Source organism: Crinia signifera, chromosome 5 (genome assembly GCF_055691185.1).
Source record: "Crinia signifera chromosome 5, ASM5569118v1, whole genome shotgun sequence".
NCBI lineage: Eukaryota > Metazoa > Chordata > Amphibia > Anura > Myobatrachidae > Crinia > Crinia signifera.
Window position 1 is genome coordinate 33,501,798 of NC_139221.1, and position 15,805 is coordinate 33,517,602.

General features: G+C 41.7%; 1 protein-coding gene across 1 annotated transcript in view; it reads left to right on the forward strand.

The window, feature by feature from the left end:
- Positions 1-6,369, forward strand: part of LOC146005685 (uncharacterized) — an 11,964-nt gene extending 5,595 nt beyond the window's left edge. The window contains exons 2-5 of the mRNA XM_083145109.1: positions 2,913-3,098; positions 4,664-4,708; positions 5,187-5,240; positions 6,209-6,369. Of these exons, the coding sequence (XP_083001235.1) occupies positions 2,913-3,098; positions 4,664-4,708; positions 5,187-5,240; positions 6,209-6,369 (446 nt within the window). The remainder of the gene's footprint in view (positions 1-2,912; positions 3,099-4,663; positions 4,709-5,186; positions 5,241-6,208) is intronic.
- The last annotated feature ends 9,436 nt before the right edge of the window (positions 6,370-15,805 follow it).

Below are 15,805 nucleotides of genomic sequence, written 5' to 3' on the forward strand. Positions count from 1 at the left end.
GTAGATACATCTCAAGTTAGATAGATAAAAAGATACAACATAGGATAGATAGATACAGCGTATAGATAGATACAGAATACATACAGTATACACATACACACACAGATATATATTATATATACAGTATATTTCTTCTTATCTTCTTATCTGCCTACACATTACATTTATATCACATATATAATGTATCTATCTATACACACACAAATATATTATATATATATATATATATATATATATATAGACGGGATTGTAGCAGGGACGGCACTCTGAGACTTCATAAAGATTTTCAAATGCTTTTATTGCATGTCAACACACCGACACAGTGTTTCGAGCTGCTGCTCGTCCCCTGAGGGATGTATATATATATTATGTAGTGCCATTCATGTTCTCTTCCTCCTACTTCCTGTGGTATCCTATGATGTCATAATAGACACCAAACAGAGAATGCCTCATATAGAATGTAGTGACATCATAATGGTGTGATGTCATAATAGACACCAAACATAGAATGCCTCATTTCTGTATACTGAGGCGAGAGAGGATGGAGCGCATTACTTTCCTCCTCCTATTTGTGGCCTATTTAATTACAGATGTTGCACATGGAGGCGAAACATCAGGTACATTTAGTTATTTTTTCTTTTTTTTTGCCTACATGTTATATTTATTTACACACACACACAGACACATATATATACATATATATGTATATATATATATATATATATATATATCTGGCGGTGAGGGAGGCACTCGGAGACTTCTTCAAAACAACCAAAAAAGGTTTATTAGGCAACGTTTCGGGGACGGAGCCCCTTTCTCAAGCCGTGACAAACAACAAGTGACAAGCATGTAAAACAAAACGTGATTAAATACCTGTGTCGGTTCAGCCGGCGCCTCCCCTCACGTTCGCACCGCACGCCGTCCAGGGCCTCCTCCGTCCATCCCATCCCTGTTCACACCGGGTCTGTGACGTAAACGGAAGACGTCTGGTCAGCTGAGCAGCCGCTTGCGTTGCTGGGGAGTTACGGCTTCTCCGTTACCTAGACAACATATAAACAACAACATTGAAATAAACGCAATGAACTTATATAAACATGTGCACAGTATCTTGACCAACAAATATGTGTGGGAATATAAAAGACCGGAAGGTCACAATGAGGAAATGTGTGCAAAGTGAGCCGATGTGAACCTATGTCTGTGAGACACGGCATCTAAATTGTGCACAAGTATGTGTGATTTACAATGTAAATGTGCCCACCCACTGGCAGGTTACAATAAAGACATACGCAGTATTAAAACACTTAATCAGTGTCATATGTGAAGATCTATGTGTATGTTTAAAACCGAGCCAATTCACTTATGGCTCTGTGACTTGTGAATAGACATATAGGAAGTGTATACCCATCTATAATGGTATCTTAAGAAGTGCGAAAAAAGTGGCAGTTAGCTGAGCGGGTATAAGATGTTTCTATGTAATAAAATGATGTGATAATCTATTGATGAACAATCACAAATAGGGCGGCATGGGCATAAGAAACCTAACCATGTAAATGCATGTCACTAGAGTGAGTGTCCGTTCCATTAAAGCTACTGCTCTATAGAGCAGTAGCTTTAATGGAACGGACACTCACTCTAGTGACATGCATTTACATGGTTAGGTTTCTTATGCCCATGCCGCCCTATTTGTGATTGTTCATCAATAGATTATCACATCATTTTATTACATAGAAACATCTTATACCCGCTCAGCTAACTGCCACTTTTTTCGCACTTCTTAAGATACCATTATAGATGGGTATACACTTCCTATATGTCTATTCACAAGTCACAGAGCCATAAGTGAATTGGCTCGGTTTTAAACATACACATAGATCTTCACATATGACACTGATTAAGTGTTTTAATACTGCGTATGTCTTTATTGTAACCTGCCAGTGGGTGGGCACATTTACATTGTAAATCACACATACTTGTGCACAATTTAGATGCCGTGTCTCACAGACATAGGTTCACATCGGCTCACTTTGCACACATTTCCTCATTGTGACCTTCCGGTCTTTTATATTCCCACACATATTTGTTGGTCAAGATACTGTGCACATGTTTATATAAGTTCATTGCGTTTATTTCAATGTTGTTGTTTATATGTTGTCTAGGTAACGGAGAAGCCGTAACTCCCCAGCAACGCAAGCGGCTGCTCAGCTGACCAGACGTCTTCCGTTTACGTCACAGACCCGGTGTGAACAGGGATGGGATGGACGGAGGAGGCCCTGGACGGCGTGCGGTGCGAACGTGAGGGGAGGCGCCGGCTGAACCGACACAGGTATTTAATCACGTTTTGTTTTACATGCTTGTCACTTGTTGTTTGTCACGGCTTGAGAAAGGGGCTCCGTCCCCGAAACGTTGCCTAATAAACCTTTTTTGGTTGTTTTGAAGAAGTCTCCGAGTGCCTCCCTCACCGCCAGATATTGAATTGCCCTCCAGGCAAATAGGCAAGGCACCGAAGCTATTAATTTTGTCAGCCACTGGGAGTGCCGATTCCTACGGACAGTATATATATATATATATAGAGAGAGAGAGAGAGAGTTTTTATATCAGCCATATCTACATATTTAATAATAAGGTTTAACATTGTGGTTAGGAAGAAGATTTGCTTCTGTTTGTCCACATATTTGTATAATTGCCATCCACTAGCAGTGTTTTTGCCTATTACATTGGCCATAAATAATTTGAATTGGTACTGGACCACCAAGCCAAGGCACCCCTGCAGGGGTCCTGAGGCACCACGGGGTGCCACGGCTCATAGTTTGGGATCCACTTTCCTACTATAACTGCTTATATCATAATGCAAGAACAACTAGAATTGTCATGAACTGTCCTTAAATTGTTGTTGTTTTCTCATGTCCCCCCAGCACCCATGTATGACGCGGGCAATAATAACAGCCCTGCGGAAGATGGTAAGTACAGCTATAATAACCATGTAACTGTAATAACAGTATCAGTGTATGTACACTTCTGTATAACAGCTGTTGTGTTTTCTCATGTTCCCCCAGCTCCAATGTATGCAGAGGTCTATGACAACAGCCCTGCAGTAGACGGTAAGTACAGCTATATAATAACCATTTAACTGTAGGGTACCCCTGTTTGCCTTCCAGCCTATGCTGACATGCCTCAGATATTGGGGGTTACATTTTCTTGAGGGAGGGACACCTTTAGATGGTGATTTATTCCAATTGGTCGGGTTGAATAAAAGGGGCAGGTAGTTTTGATGCTTACTTTGATGCAGCTCCTTTGGAGAAAGTGACTGGACGTGGTTACAGTTTTTCAAATAAAAGCATCACCGTTCCAGGTGGGCCCATAAGCCACTTTAGTTGAGCTGTTGCCTCAAGTTGTGTCATGCTGGGCAGATGTCCTTCTTTTTATTTTTATATGGTTATTTTTACATAACAGAGGTGTGAGGAGCACTTCCCTTAGGACAGGCGTGTCAAAACTATGGCCCTCCAAGTGTTGTGAAATCACAATTCCCATCATACCTTGCCACAGTTTTGCTATTAGGGAATGCTATATAGCAAAGCATGCTGGGATGTGTAGTTTCACAACAGCTGAAGGGCCATAGTTTGGACATGCCTGCCTTAGGAGTTGGTTGATGGTCAAGGATATTGGCAGAAGGTCGATCCTTGGCCATGAGGGCAGATGGCCCTTTGGTCAATTTCGATTTATTTTTATGCTATTTATCTTGCAAATTTGATTTTGCATTTTTATATTTTATAAACATATCTTCTTCTCCCTCCCACCATAGATAGTTGAGGGACAATTTTTTTCACTTATGGCCCCCATACACTACGATACATCAATGCAATTTCCCTTGAACTCCCCCTGGACCTTCCCGGGAGTGATTGCAATCGATTTGGTACTTTAGTATAATTTTTTGCATAAGAAATATCTTCGAGATAAATCGCATGAGATATATATATTATGGTATACAATTGTACCAAAAGATATATCTGATGGGCTGGGTTAGGGGGGACTGGAAACGTCAGTCAAACTTCCTGCGATATAGCGCATACGATATATCGCATGTGCAAGAAGCACTCCTTTTTCCATCCGATTCCGATAAATCACATATGCAGTATGACCAACCTAGTGATTCCTATCCGACACTCCGCACATCGGATCGGATGGAAAACACAAATGATGTGGCATTTTTCAGTTGATATATCAGCCTGAAATATCAAAATCGGATGAAATGGTACTTATGTATTATCTGGGCTCCCATGTTAAATGCACCCCATTTTTTCATACCCCTACTATCCAACTACGCATGGAGTTGATTTTATATAGTGTGGCGAGCGCAGCGAGCCACCGTGCCCGAAGCGTGGCGAGCGCAGCGAGCCCCGCAAGGGGACACGGTCTCATAAGAAAAACGGGAGCCCAGATATTACATAAGTACCGATGAAATCGTTCTAGTGTATGTGAGCCTTTATTTCAAAATAGGCCACCTTAAAGAATTCCTTTAAGAATATAAAAAGCTGCCCCCTTTCATGCCATACTTCTGTTGCCCAATTTATTATTTTAGTTAAGTTGTATGAATGAGGTGTAATAACAGTATCAGTGTATGTGCACTTCTGTATAACAGCTGTTGTGTTTTCTCATTTTGCTCCAGATTCATCCGCCGGCGGCTCATTGGAGAACGATCCATCAAAGCAAAGTAAGTTATTCAAATAATCCCTCTTATTACTGAGTATAACATATCATACAGTACAATGAAGGATATGCCCATTTCTGCAATAAGAATATTATAGCGCTACAGACTGCAGAGCTGTAATAGCGCAGAGCAAAAATATAGGGAATTATTGCAAATAATGGCCTGAATCAGGTTGCTCAATGCAGCCCACCAGCTGTTGTGGAACTATACATCTCAGCATGCCCTGCCACAATTTTGCTATTAGGGGTGTGCTCAATGGCAGGGCATGCTGAGATGTGTAGTTCCACAACAGCTGGAGAGCCGCATGTTGAGCACCACTGGCCTAACTGAAAGTCCAGAGAGAGGCTCCTCAGTGGATTACCTGAGCCCATGTGACAGGAAATGGAGCCATTTCTGTGTTACCCCTATGGCTGTACAGTTCTTATGCTGCAGATATGGAACAACAAAATTACTTTAATGTGTTTCTTGTTTTGTGTTTCAGAGCCCCCCGGTAAAACAAGATCCTCACTTACATCTGTGATGGACATCGCGCCAGGTAAATAAACATATGGTTAATAAGAAAATGAGAGAACCTGATGGATTGTGTTCTGTTGTGTGTTGCACATATCAGTCATATAACATATCTGTCAGGCCTCTGAGCTATGCAGAATTAATCTGCTTCACACAATTTTAAAAGAGGTAACCTAGAGACATTGTGAATTGTTCCAGTGCCTGTACTAGGGGTAGGGTGTAATAGGGTGCGAGAGAGCCTGTGTTTTTTAAAGCGGCAATCATTTGTCAGGTGAAACCAACCTAGTTTCTGTCTTGTAAAAAAGCGCTGCTTTAAAATACGGACATACCCACATGAAGGTCTGCATCTCCTGCTTCACGTGCCCTATTACATTTACCCCACTGTGTTACCAGTGACCGCTTGGGCCCAGCATATATTACTGCATGTATCTTAGTTCTGCTGAAGTATTAGATCCATGGAAAATCTATCATTATTCCCCCGATGGCTTAACATTTGCTCAATAAAAACATGATCACTCTCTATACTGCACACATCAGACTTGAGTCAACATGGGTAATAAAATGCCATTCCAAGCTTTCATTGTGGTGAAGACACACATCCACATATTCTGTCACATGGTCAAAATATACAAAATAATGACACATGAAAAAAAGGTTGTCTTAAGTTTTTCATGATTTTTATTTTATTTTTGGATTCTTTTGATACTTTACCGTCTCCGAGAACTACGATTGGGAATGGCAAGTGTGCCGAGTGCAGCGGTAGCGCAGCAGTGTACCTGGCTTGGAGCATGGTGAGCGAAGGGATCCATGCCAGGGTAAATTCATGTCAACCTTTTGCTTGTGTCATCCATTTTCCAGTGTCAACCTTTTGTCGACCTATTGATCATCAACCCAGGCACTGTCGACATTATGATCCCTTATGTCTCTTTTCTGCCTTTGTATAATGTATCATTTTTATGAATTAACGCGAGTAATCTTTTTTTACCAATTCAGCCATCAAAGCCCTGGAGAAGAAGATTGCCATACTTGAGAAGGGATTAAAGAAGCAGACGAAAATAAACACCATCGTCATCTACACCGTTATCGGTACCGTATCCCTGCTCGGCTTTTTCTCCGTATTATTCCTCCTGTGTTACTGGGTATTCAAAAGGTAGGGATTGTGTTATTTCTTTTATTGTCCGTTTTATAAATGTTCAAGCTGAAACTTCATTTATCTCATTATCTATTAACAGATCTGATGACAGAGAAATCGACATAGAAGGTGAGAAAACCTACAGTTAACTATATGTGTCGTACAATTGCACAAAATGCCCACATGCAGAAATATAATGTCCTTTATTTATCTTTCTATCTAGATCCTTGTCGTGGCGCGGATTCAACTGCCGAATAAGAGGATGCAGGCCCTGTGTGCGCTGGTTCTAGGTGTGAGGTACTGTTGTAAGAGAGCGTTCTTGTACTGGCTATTAGCTGTAGCTAGTACATGAACCCTTTCTCACCGCAGTTCCTTACAGTATACCTAGAGCAATAGTGCTTCATCTGAGGTTCTAGTTGTGAGGTATTGCTGCAAGAGAGTGTTCCTGTATTAACTATTAGCTGTAGTTATTGCAAGAACACTTTCTTACAGCAGTTCCTTACTTATAGAACCGTAGCACTTTATCTATTGTATATTCTTCAGCGCACACTTCTACCAACAGAGTCTTATAAACATCAAAAGCATCGAGTAACATCAACTCTTATATAACATCGAGTAACATCAACTCGTATATAACATCAATAAATTAACATCTGCAGTTGAATTAAAAAAAAATAATGATTGTGTTATTTGTTGATCTAGCGTTGGGTATTATATAATACAGGGCTGGGCAACTCCGGCCCTCCAGATGTTGATGAACTACACATCCCAGCATGCCCTGCATCAGTTTCAGCATGGCCACGTAGCAAAACTAATGCAAAGCATCCTGGGATGTGTAGTTCATCAACATCTGGAGGGCTGGTGTTGCCCAGCCCTGATATAATACAATAAATGTACACAGTGGTGCCTGTATACTGGCCCACAATGGTTCATCAAACTACAACCACCAGCATTAGACTTTGGGGGGGGGACATCCAGAAAAGGGCAAGGCCGCCCGCATGCTGAATCACTCCCCACAATGTGCCCGCAAAATTTTACGGGCACATCTCTAAAGTGCAAGCACTATGCTATGCAGGGAGCACTTGCACAACCCCAGCTGCTCCCTGGCTGCGCAGTCTAGCTACAAAGCCAGATGCAGGGAGCCATGTTTGGAGCCACAGCACCCACTTATAAAGTCACACAGCTGAAGTCCTCCTCCAAAGTGTTCTCCCACATACCACCACATGGCCTGTTGCCACCACCCATCAATACTTAAACTGCGGTCACAGCAGGAGCATAGTTTAAGTGCTTTTGCATGCACCAGCATGCCCGGATCCCTGTAAATCACCCAGTAGCAAGTTTTGGAGATCAGCAATGGGGTCTGAATCAGTCCCCATGTCAGGAAAGACACATTGCATAGGTTGGCACCTCAAACTGCAGCCAGGAATATACAGGATTCCAACCACTAACAGAACCACAAGACAAACTCCAAGTGTGTACAGCTCCCAGGCGCTGTTCCTTTCAACTCTGCTTTTCTGTCTCTCACCCCTTGTTTGGCACCACTGGATCTCAGAGAGAAAGGAAGGGAAGATATCCAATGATTAACAGTATTTCCAGATCCATACCACACTATCAATCTATGACTCCAACATAACTCACCTAAATACAGTGAGATGCGCTCAGGGCCGGTGCAAGGCACCGGAGCGCCCCAGGCGAGTCGGGGTGGGGGCGCCCCGGTGCCGGGCGGGGGGGGGGGGGGGGGGGGTCTTGGTTGGTACCTGCGTAAAAAAAACTTCTGTCCCCGGCGTCCCTGCTGAGTGCTGGTGTAGGGGTGTCCGTGCCGCCGGGGGAGCCTGCGGCGCTGTTATCGTGTATACGCTTGTCGCGCCCGGCGGGGTCCCTACAGTGCATAGAAAATAACTAGCGCTATGCGCGCGGCGTTATTTTCTATGCTCTGTAGGGACCCCGCCGGGCGCGACAAGCGTATACACGATAACAGCGCCGCAGGCTCCCCCGGCGGCACGGACACCCCTACACCAGCACTCAGCAGGGACGCCGGGGACAGAAGTTTTTTTTACGCAGGTACCACAGTGCAGGGGGTGAGGGGCGAACTGCCGCCCTCCAGGTGCCGGCGCCCTAGGCAAATGCCTAGAGCTGCCTAGTGGTGGCGCCGGCCCTGGATGCGCTCACGTAAAGGTTTCTTTGGTAATTCCTATATGAACATCTTGTCCTCTACTTTAGGCACGTGTAAAACTACACTCACCAAAAAATTCTGTCACAAGTTCACCAAAAGGTTTCTTTATTGGCATGCTTTCTCCAAATACCATAAAAATGGTTCCTTCACTTTAAAATGATGTATTCCATAAATACAACAAGTTTAAAAATATTTGAGGATCACCAACTGCACCCCTTCAACAGCACAGGTAAGTTAGTCACCACATCCGGATCGTGATCTCCCGCTCACTCGTCATCAGAAAGGATGATAAGCTGCATTGAATAGTCCAGAAAGAGTCCTCCAAGATAACACCAATGCGTTTAAAATAAAGGTTCTTCCTCAGGGTGTATTAATCATTGGATATCTTCAGTTGCAGTTGAAGTTTTCTGCGAGGAGTAAGTCGACACCCAGTCATAAGAAAAAAAACGCCCCATGCTAAATAGCAAGAGAATTAAGAATAAATCACTAATCGCTATGTACTCGCAAATCCATACGCAATTCCCGAAACATTGAAGAAACTTTGCCGTCTGTGCAAATCTGGGTATCACTGAGGCTTCCACTAATCTGCGACTGAGACAGACTGGAAGTGGTCAGCACTGACCTGACAGACCCACCCAGAGAATGCCTGGGCACGCCTGCTTCTTATCTGCCAAACCCAGAAATGGCAGGTTACCACCCCCAACATCTACTTCCAGTCAGTCAAACTGTGAGAGGATTGCCTTTAGAATCCACAAATTTTTTGACGCTGGTTCGCATCATGCATGCGCGATGTGTATGGTACGCATGCACAGTTGTTCTATAGTCGCTTGATTTGCCGATTCACTGATCCATGCCGAATTAGCCCCATGGTGTATTAAATAAAATAAACGATCCCCCAGGTAAAGAAGGATGATCTGGTCCTGAAATAGTGGTCTGCCATGATAGGTACCGGCATAGAAAGCTGAAAAGAAGGAGCATAAGTCCCCTTATGTGATGGTACATAAAGGCTTCTTTCATTTTGATAAATATTGTCTGTGTGCGCAGAGGAGAAATAAATGTATATAGTGCAATATATAAAATACAGGTTTTATTAGTCCCCAAAATTCAGTCTTCACAAAATAAAACCACAGGGAATGGCTGAATGCACTTCATACCAGATCCCCGGTATAATGCTCCTTGTACAGAAAACACTGATCACGATGAACCCAGCAGTCAGACAGGTTGGATTTTCTAGGAGTGTTTCAGAAAAAAATATTTCTAGAAAACCAGCACTAAGAAGGATGTGCAGCTAGGGTAACAAATGGAAATGGTGTTTGTCAATCACCAAAAAGAATAGTTGTGTAGGAAAAATCATTCAAAACCCATAAGCGCTACCTCCAATTTCTAAATGTATAACAACACCATATCATTTAAGATGAAGTAAAATACATAACTTTTATAGAACAGGTATCTGTTGTTCCATATATCCCAATGAAGGGGAATCGTCTTCAAACAATCTGTAAAATAATCCCCAAAAACTCCACAATTTAAGATATATAAGATAATTGGAGATATGAAGATAATTGGAGATATGAAGAAACAACAATTGGTGCAATATTTCTTCAAAGGTAGAAATTATTTTATTCAACAAAATTCACTCACAAACACATGATGCATAAGGCGCACTTTATAATTCCACAAGGCAATAACAGCTGGGCTCTCCGTCCAACTTTAGTCTCTCCATATGAAGTATAGCACTTCCACGATGGAGTAAAGGGAGATCACTGGAAACTAAGTGCCGGCTCAAGGATCCAGATGTCCAGGAAACAGGATCACCAAGCAGCAACACCAGAAGGGACCCTCACACACTTAACGCGTTTCGGACACTATTGTCCTTCATCAGAAGTGAAACCCAATGTTTCTTTTTTAACACTGTGTAATAGCCCCGTCATTTGGGCGTATCTACATTCTAAGTAGAAGGGGAACTTTTCCATTGGTATACAGAGTTGTTCATGATTGGCCGATGAAAAACACAGTCTCCTTTTAAGTCCGCCTAGTTAGCCACATATACTGAACAGCTGCAAGCATTAGTTTTGTGTGGCGCCCTGGAGCAATAAACAATAAGAAAAGAGCTTTTAAATTACATAAAGCAAATGGGGGAGATGAGGCATACACAAAGTACAAAGAGTTAAATAAAATTTGTAAAAAAGAAATCAAGGCAGCTAAAAGGGAAACAGAAAAGCGATAAACCAAGGAAAGCAAAACAAATCTCCAAAGTTTTATAAATACATAAAAAGCAAACAGTCAATAAAAAAAACATAGGCCCCTTAACCAATGGTAACAGAAATAGCATTACTGAGGACAATGATAAAGCACAACTGTAAATTACATTTTCTCATCTGTTTTCACTGTTTTCACACTAGAACTTAGAAATCACTTCAGAGGAGATCCTCAAAAGGCTTTATAAAATCAAAATAAATAAATAACCGGTAAGGGTATGGAACTACCTTCCAGAAGAAGTAGGGGTATTGTATGGAAGGCCCACAGTCGTGATTACGATGGTCAGTATACCCACATTGGAATCCTGACCACCGGTATTCCAAGAGGTGGGTGAGCGCAATGAAGCCGCTTGCAGGGTTTGAGGCTCGCTTCACTCTCCGCAGGGTCTATTCTCCCTCTATGGGGATCGTGGACCCCATGTGGGAGAATAGCCCTTGTCAGTCAGGATCCTGACTGTCGGGCATTTAAACAGTCAGCAATTCCGATGTCGGAGTACTGGCCGTTGAAATCTGGACTACCAGGCCGTCATTCGTCACACAAGAAATAGTGTGGGCAGATGCAATGAACACATTTAAAATAAGGTTGGACAAACATTTATTGTTAAAAAGCATTCAGGGTTACAACCCATAAATACCATTAGCCTAAAGTTGAAACAAAGTAAATAAATTCAAATGGGCATATTACATCACATACACTCTAATGGGTCCTGTAAAAAAGGTTGAACTTGATAGACGTACGTCTTTTTCAACCTCAACTACTATCTTAATATGTTACTATGTATTTTGAAACAATTTAAAGGGCTGACAAAGTGATATATATTTTTAGTTTAAAAGTAGTGTTGCAATCAGAATAAAGTATATAAAAATAATTTGGTCTACAGCTATTGCAGTATTTATTCGCAAGATAAAATGTCACTTATTAGATCATTTAGAACTGCAAGAAAACTAAAGAATATTAACTTAATCTGACAGACAGCTTTGGCAGTATTTGAGTGAAAATGAATCACATAAAAAAAAAGCAATATTTTGAGATCTGATCATTTACACCAACGTGATGAACTATGATATTTATGTTTCAAAGTCTATAGTCTAAAGGAGAAAAACAGGAGAAGACCTGAGCGAGGGAAAGAAACAGGGAGATATGTAAGAAGAAATGGAACAGGGGGAGACGTGAAAGGAGGTGGAACATAGAGAGACTTGAGAGGAGGAACATGAGAGAAGCAGGAATAGGCATTAGGTGTGAGAGAGATTGAAAAGGCTGGGAACAGAGGTGCAACCTATTAGGGGGTGGAGGCTAGCTATTGGGGTGAGCATTGTGGGCTTCGATGGAGTCTGGCTGTAGGGATAAAAAATTAGATGGGGGGGAGAAGCTACAAGTTGCTTGCTGGCTACAGTATTGCATCATTTGGGGTGTACAGTATATGTAGTGCATACTGTGTTCCTGCAGGTTCTCATTGAGGAGACTCATCGACTGTTGGTTCCGGGAGCACAGCAGAGCAGTGCAACGCAGTCAATATGAAGGCTGCTAGTGCTTCCTGTCACGTAACTGCAGATCGGTGATTAACATACGATCTGCGCGCGGGGGGGGGGGGGGTGCCGCATGATCAGTGCTGCACTGCAATGAGCTGAGGAGCAAAGACAGAGCCATTTCTCACGTGCTCCGCAAAGGACCATGGTAGGAGCTGTGCACAGCAGCACCCACGTGGCCATTTTGATTTCTGGAAAAACGCAGCTACTGATGAGCTCAAATGTGGAATGTGGCTGGATCTGGTGGCAGGTGGGCCAGCCAAGCGTAATCTGGCCTAGAATCCTGGCATGCTATAGATAGAAAGGCCACACACTGCGCTAAATGTACTAAGAATAGGAGCAGCAACCCTGAAGGGGTCCTCTGTTAGACAAGACTAAACCTTCTACTATTGCACAGAATGAAATTCGGTCACAGTAAAAAATGTCTTTAATAAAACTGCCCACAGGGCATAGCAGTATACAATGTAGGTTATAGTAGTACAATTTCAGTGAATTGATAACGAGTATCCTCTTATACAATATATATTATAATGTAGGCGGATATTGCAGTTTGCCCATTAGCCCAACGCGTTTCCTCTTAGATAAGACTTCATCAGGTGCACGGTACAACAATTGAACAAGTTGATCACGCGATCATAGAGTTAAACTGGGGTTCTTCAAAGTGATGGAATGAACCAAAAAGTGTGGGTATAAATATAACAAGAGCATCCACTCCTACCTCACTGTCTGACGAAGGGACAAGGAGTTCCCGATATGCGTTGCAGGAGGTTGGAGTGCTGCGTATGGGAAGGAGGAATCCAGAGCTGGAGATCTGTGAAACACCTGGGACCCAGGTTTTATCCGGAGAACCGAGGGCCCTTAAAGGATTGAAAGACCTTTCCTACAGGCGTTCATAATCACCATATTCTTTTAAACCCCCACCCATATCATTTAGGTGACCTACTAATTGGTCCAATTTTATTATTGTGTGAGAATAACCACCATTTTTATTGTGTTTTAAATGTTTTTGTATCAATAAACTGTTATCCCTGGCTATATTACACTATTTGCCTTTTTCCATTTTCCCTATGTCCCCATCTCCTATATACATTTGGAGAGCCTTATTGTGAGGTGAAGACAGTCTTAATAAGGCAAGTAACACTTACATATTTTTACCCACATATTATTTACCTTGAATACGGTCACTCTTTTATTGGGAAGGTGTTAGCGCACAAAGTCACTTACCATTTATTTCTATACCACACACATTGCCGCTGTTATACATACATACTACACACACTGCAGCTGTCATACATACATACATACCACACACACTGCAGCTCTCATACATACATACTACACACACTGCAGCTGTCATACATACATACCACACACACTGCCGCTGTTATACATACATACTACACACACTGCAGCTGTCATACATACATACCACACACACTGCTGCTGTTATACATACATACTACACACACTGCAGCTGTCATACATACATACCACACACACTGCTGCTGTTATACATACATACTACACACACTGCCGCTCTCATACATACTGCACACACTGCTGCTGTTATACATACATACTACACACACTGCCGCTCTCATACATACATACTGCACACACTGCAGCTCTCATACATACATACATACATACTACACACACTGCAGCTGTCATACATACATACCACACACACTGCCGCTGTTATACATACATACTACACACACTGCAGCTGTCATACATACATACCACACACACTGCTGCTGTTATACATACATACTACACACACTGCCGCTCTCATACATACATACTGCACACACTGCCGCTCTCATTCATACATACTACATGCACTGCCGCTGTCATTCATACATAATACACACACTGCCGCTGTAATGCATACTATCAATAGCGATATAAATATAACCAGATGGACTATAAGTGAAGTGCGCAGTTTACATGCTATGTGCGTAAACTAATACCTTTTACTCCTAGCTACGAATGTACCAAGTGTAACGCAGCGTAGCGAACCTTTGTCTGTGCTAGCAGCAAGCTATACAGACACCAACAAAGCGGTATACTTCCGCTGTACCAAGTACAAAAACTGGTGTACAAATGCAAGGATTGTTTCCTTATTACCCTCTGTCGCTTAGAGCGAATAAACGCCAAGACACAGTCTTAAATAAAGGGATTTAGTCCTTATATTATATTTCGGTCCCTAGCGGACAACAGGGGGGTTACAGAAAAGAGAAAGCACAGAAATACAAGTTATACCGTCAGTGATACAAGCTAACAATTGAATCTACTAAATAAGAGAAAAAGAAGAGATGCATAATATAATCAGCCACACTACATACAGGAATACAAATGTGACCGTCACATCTATAGCGCAGCGCAATCCAAATGTGCCCGTACGCACCGATGCGTTGTATTTCCGCAAACCTCACTACTCAATCGGAACTCATACATGTGCCACATGACACACTTATGCAACAAGGCAACCTCATAAAAATTGAATTGTTTTTAATTTTAATCAATTAATTCCTAATTGATACTTAAACACATTACTACCACTTTAGATTAACCCTTACATCATGTGAAGTGGTATTCATTCATTGTTGCCCCTTTACCTATGTTTTATGTATGCATATTATATAATAATTGCACGTCAAATGCAATATTCTACAATGTGCAAATTAGTAGTAACACATACTAAAGGTCACTTACCTACAGTTATAAACAGTGTGTGTGTGTATACATCATTATGCATTTTGCATAATGTTATTTGTAATACAATTATATTAAAATTGTGTCAAGCAAGGATGTGCCTACTACAATAAAGGTACTGTACCTCGCTGTGCTAAAACACACACATACACACCAACACACCTTCAACACCATTTTTACATTACCCTTCACTTTATTTCACTTGTATGCAAACACACATCTACTGTATATACAGTATATACCTTTTGCAAATGACATAAATATATCACACCATTTATACATATACAGTAAAATGTTACAAAAACACACAGACCACTTCTAACTTGCAAAAAATATTTATTTAGCTACAAAATTAAAAGAAAAAAACTTAAAGCAGCAGGTTGCACAAATCCTGCACGTCTGCAGCCAGCAGGAGCAGGTGCTGGCGCATGCGAAGGAGGGCCCCACGTACGCCCTCGCCAACTTCCCTCAGGTCATCTGTGGGCATGTTAAAGGGGGTTCAACATTAATAATGCTATTCAGGTCGACATTTTACATTGTGATAGCTAAATTCAATCCAAAGTACCTACAGCATGATAAATCATACATACACACAATTATATACATATATCTATATAACTATATATATATATATATATATATATATATATCTATATCTATATCTATATAAGTTGTAACACTGTAGGGGGATGTGGATGCCTTTTCCTGGGGTAGAAGGCAGCCAACAGCAGCTGAGTAATCACACCAGTCCAGTCTTTATGGTACAACTGGCCGCAACCAGT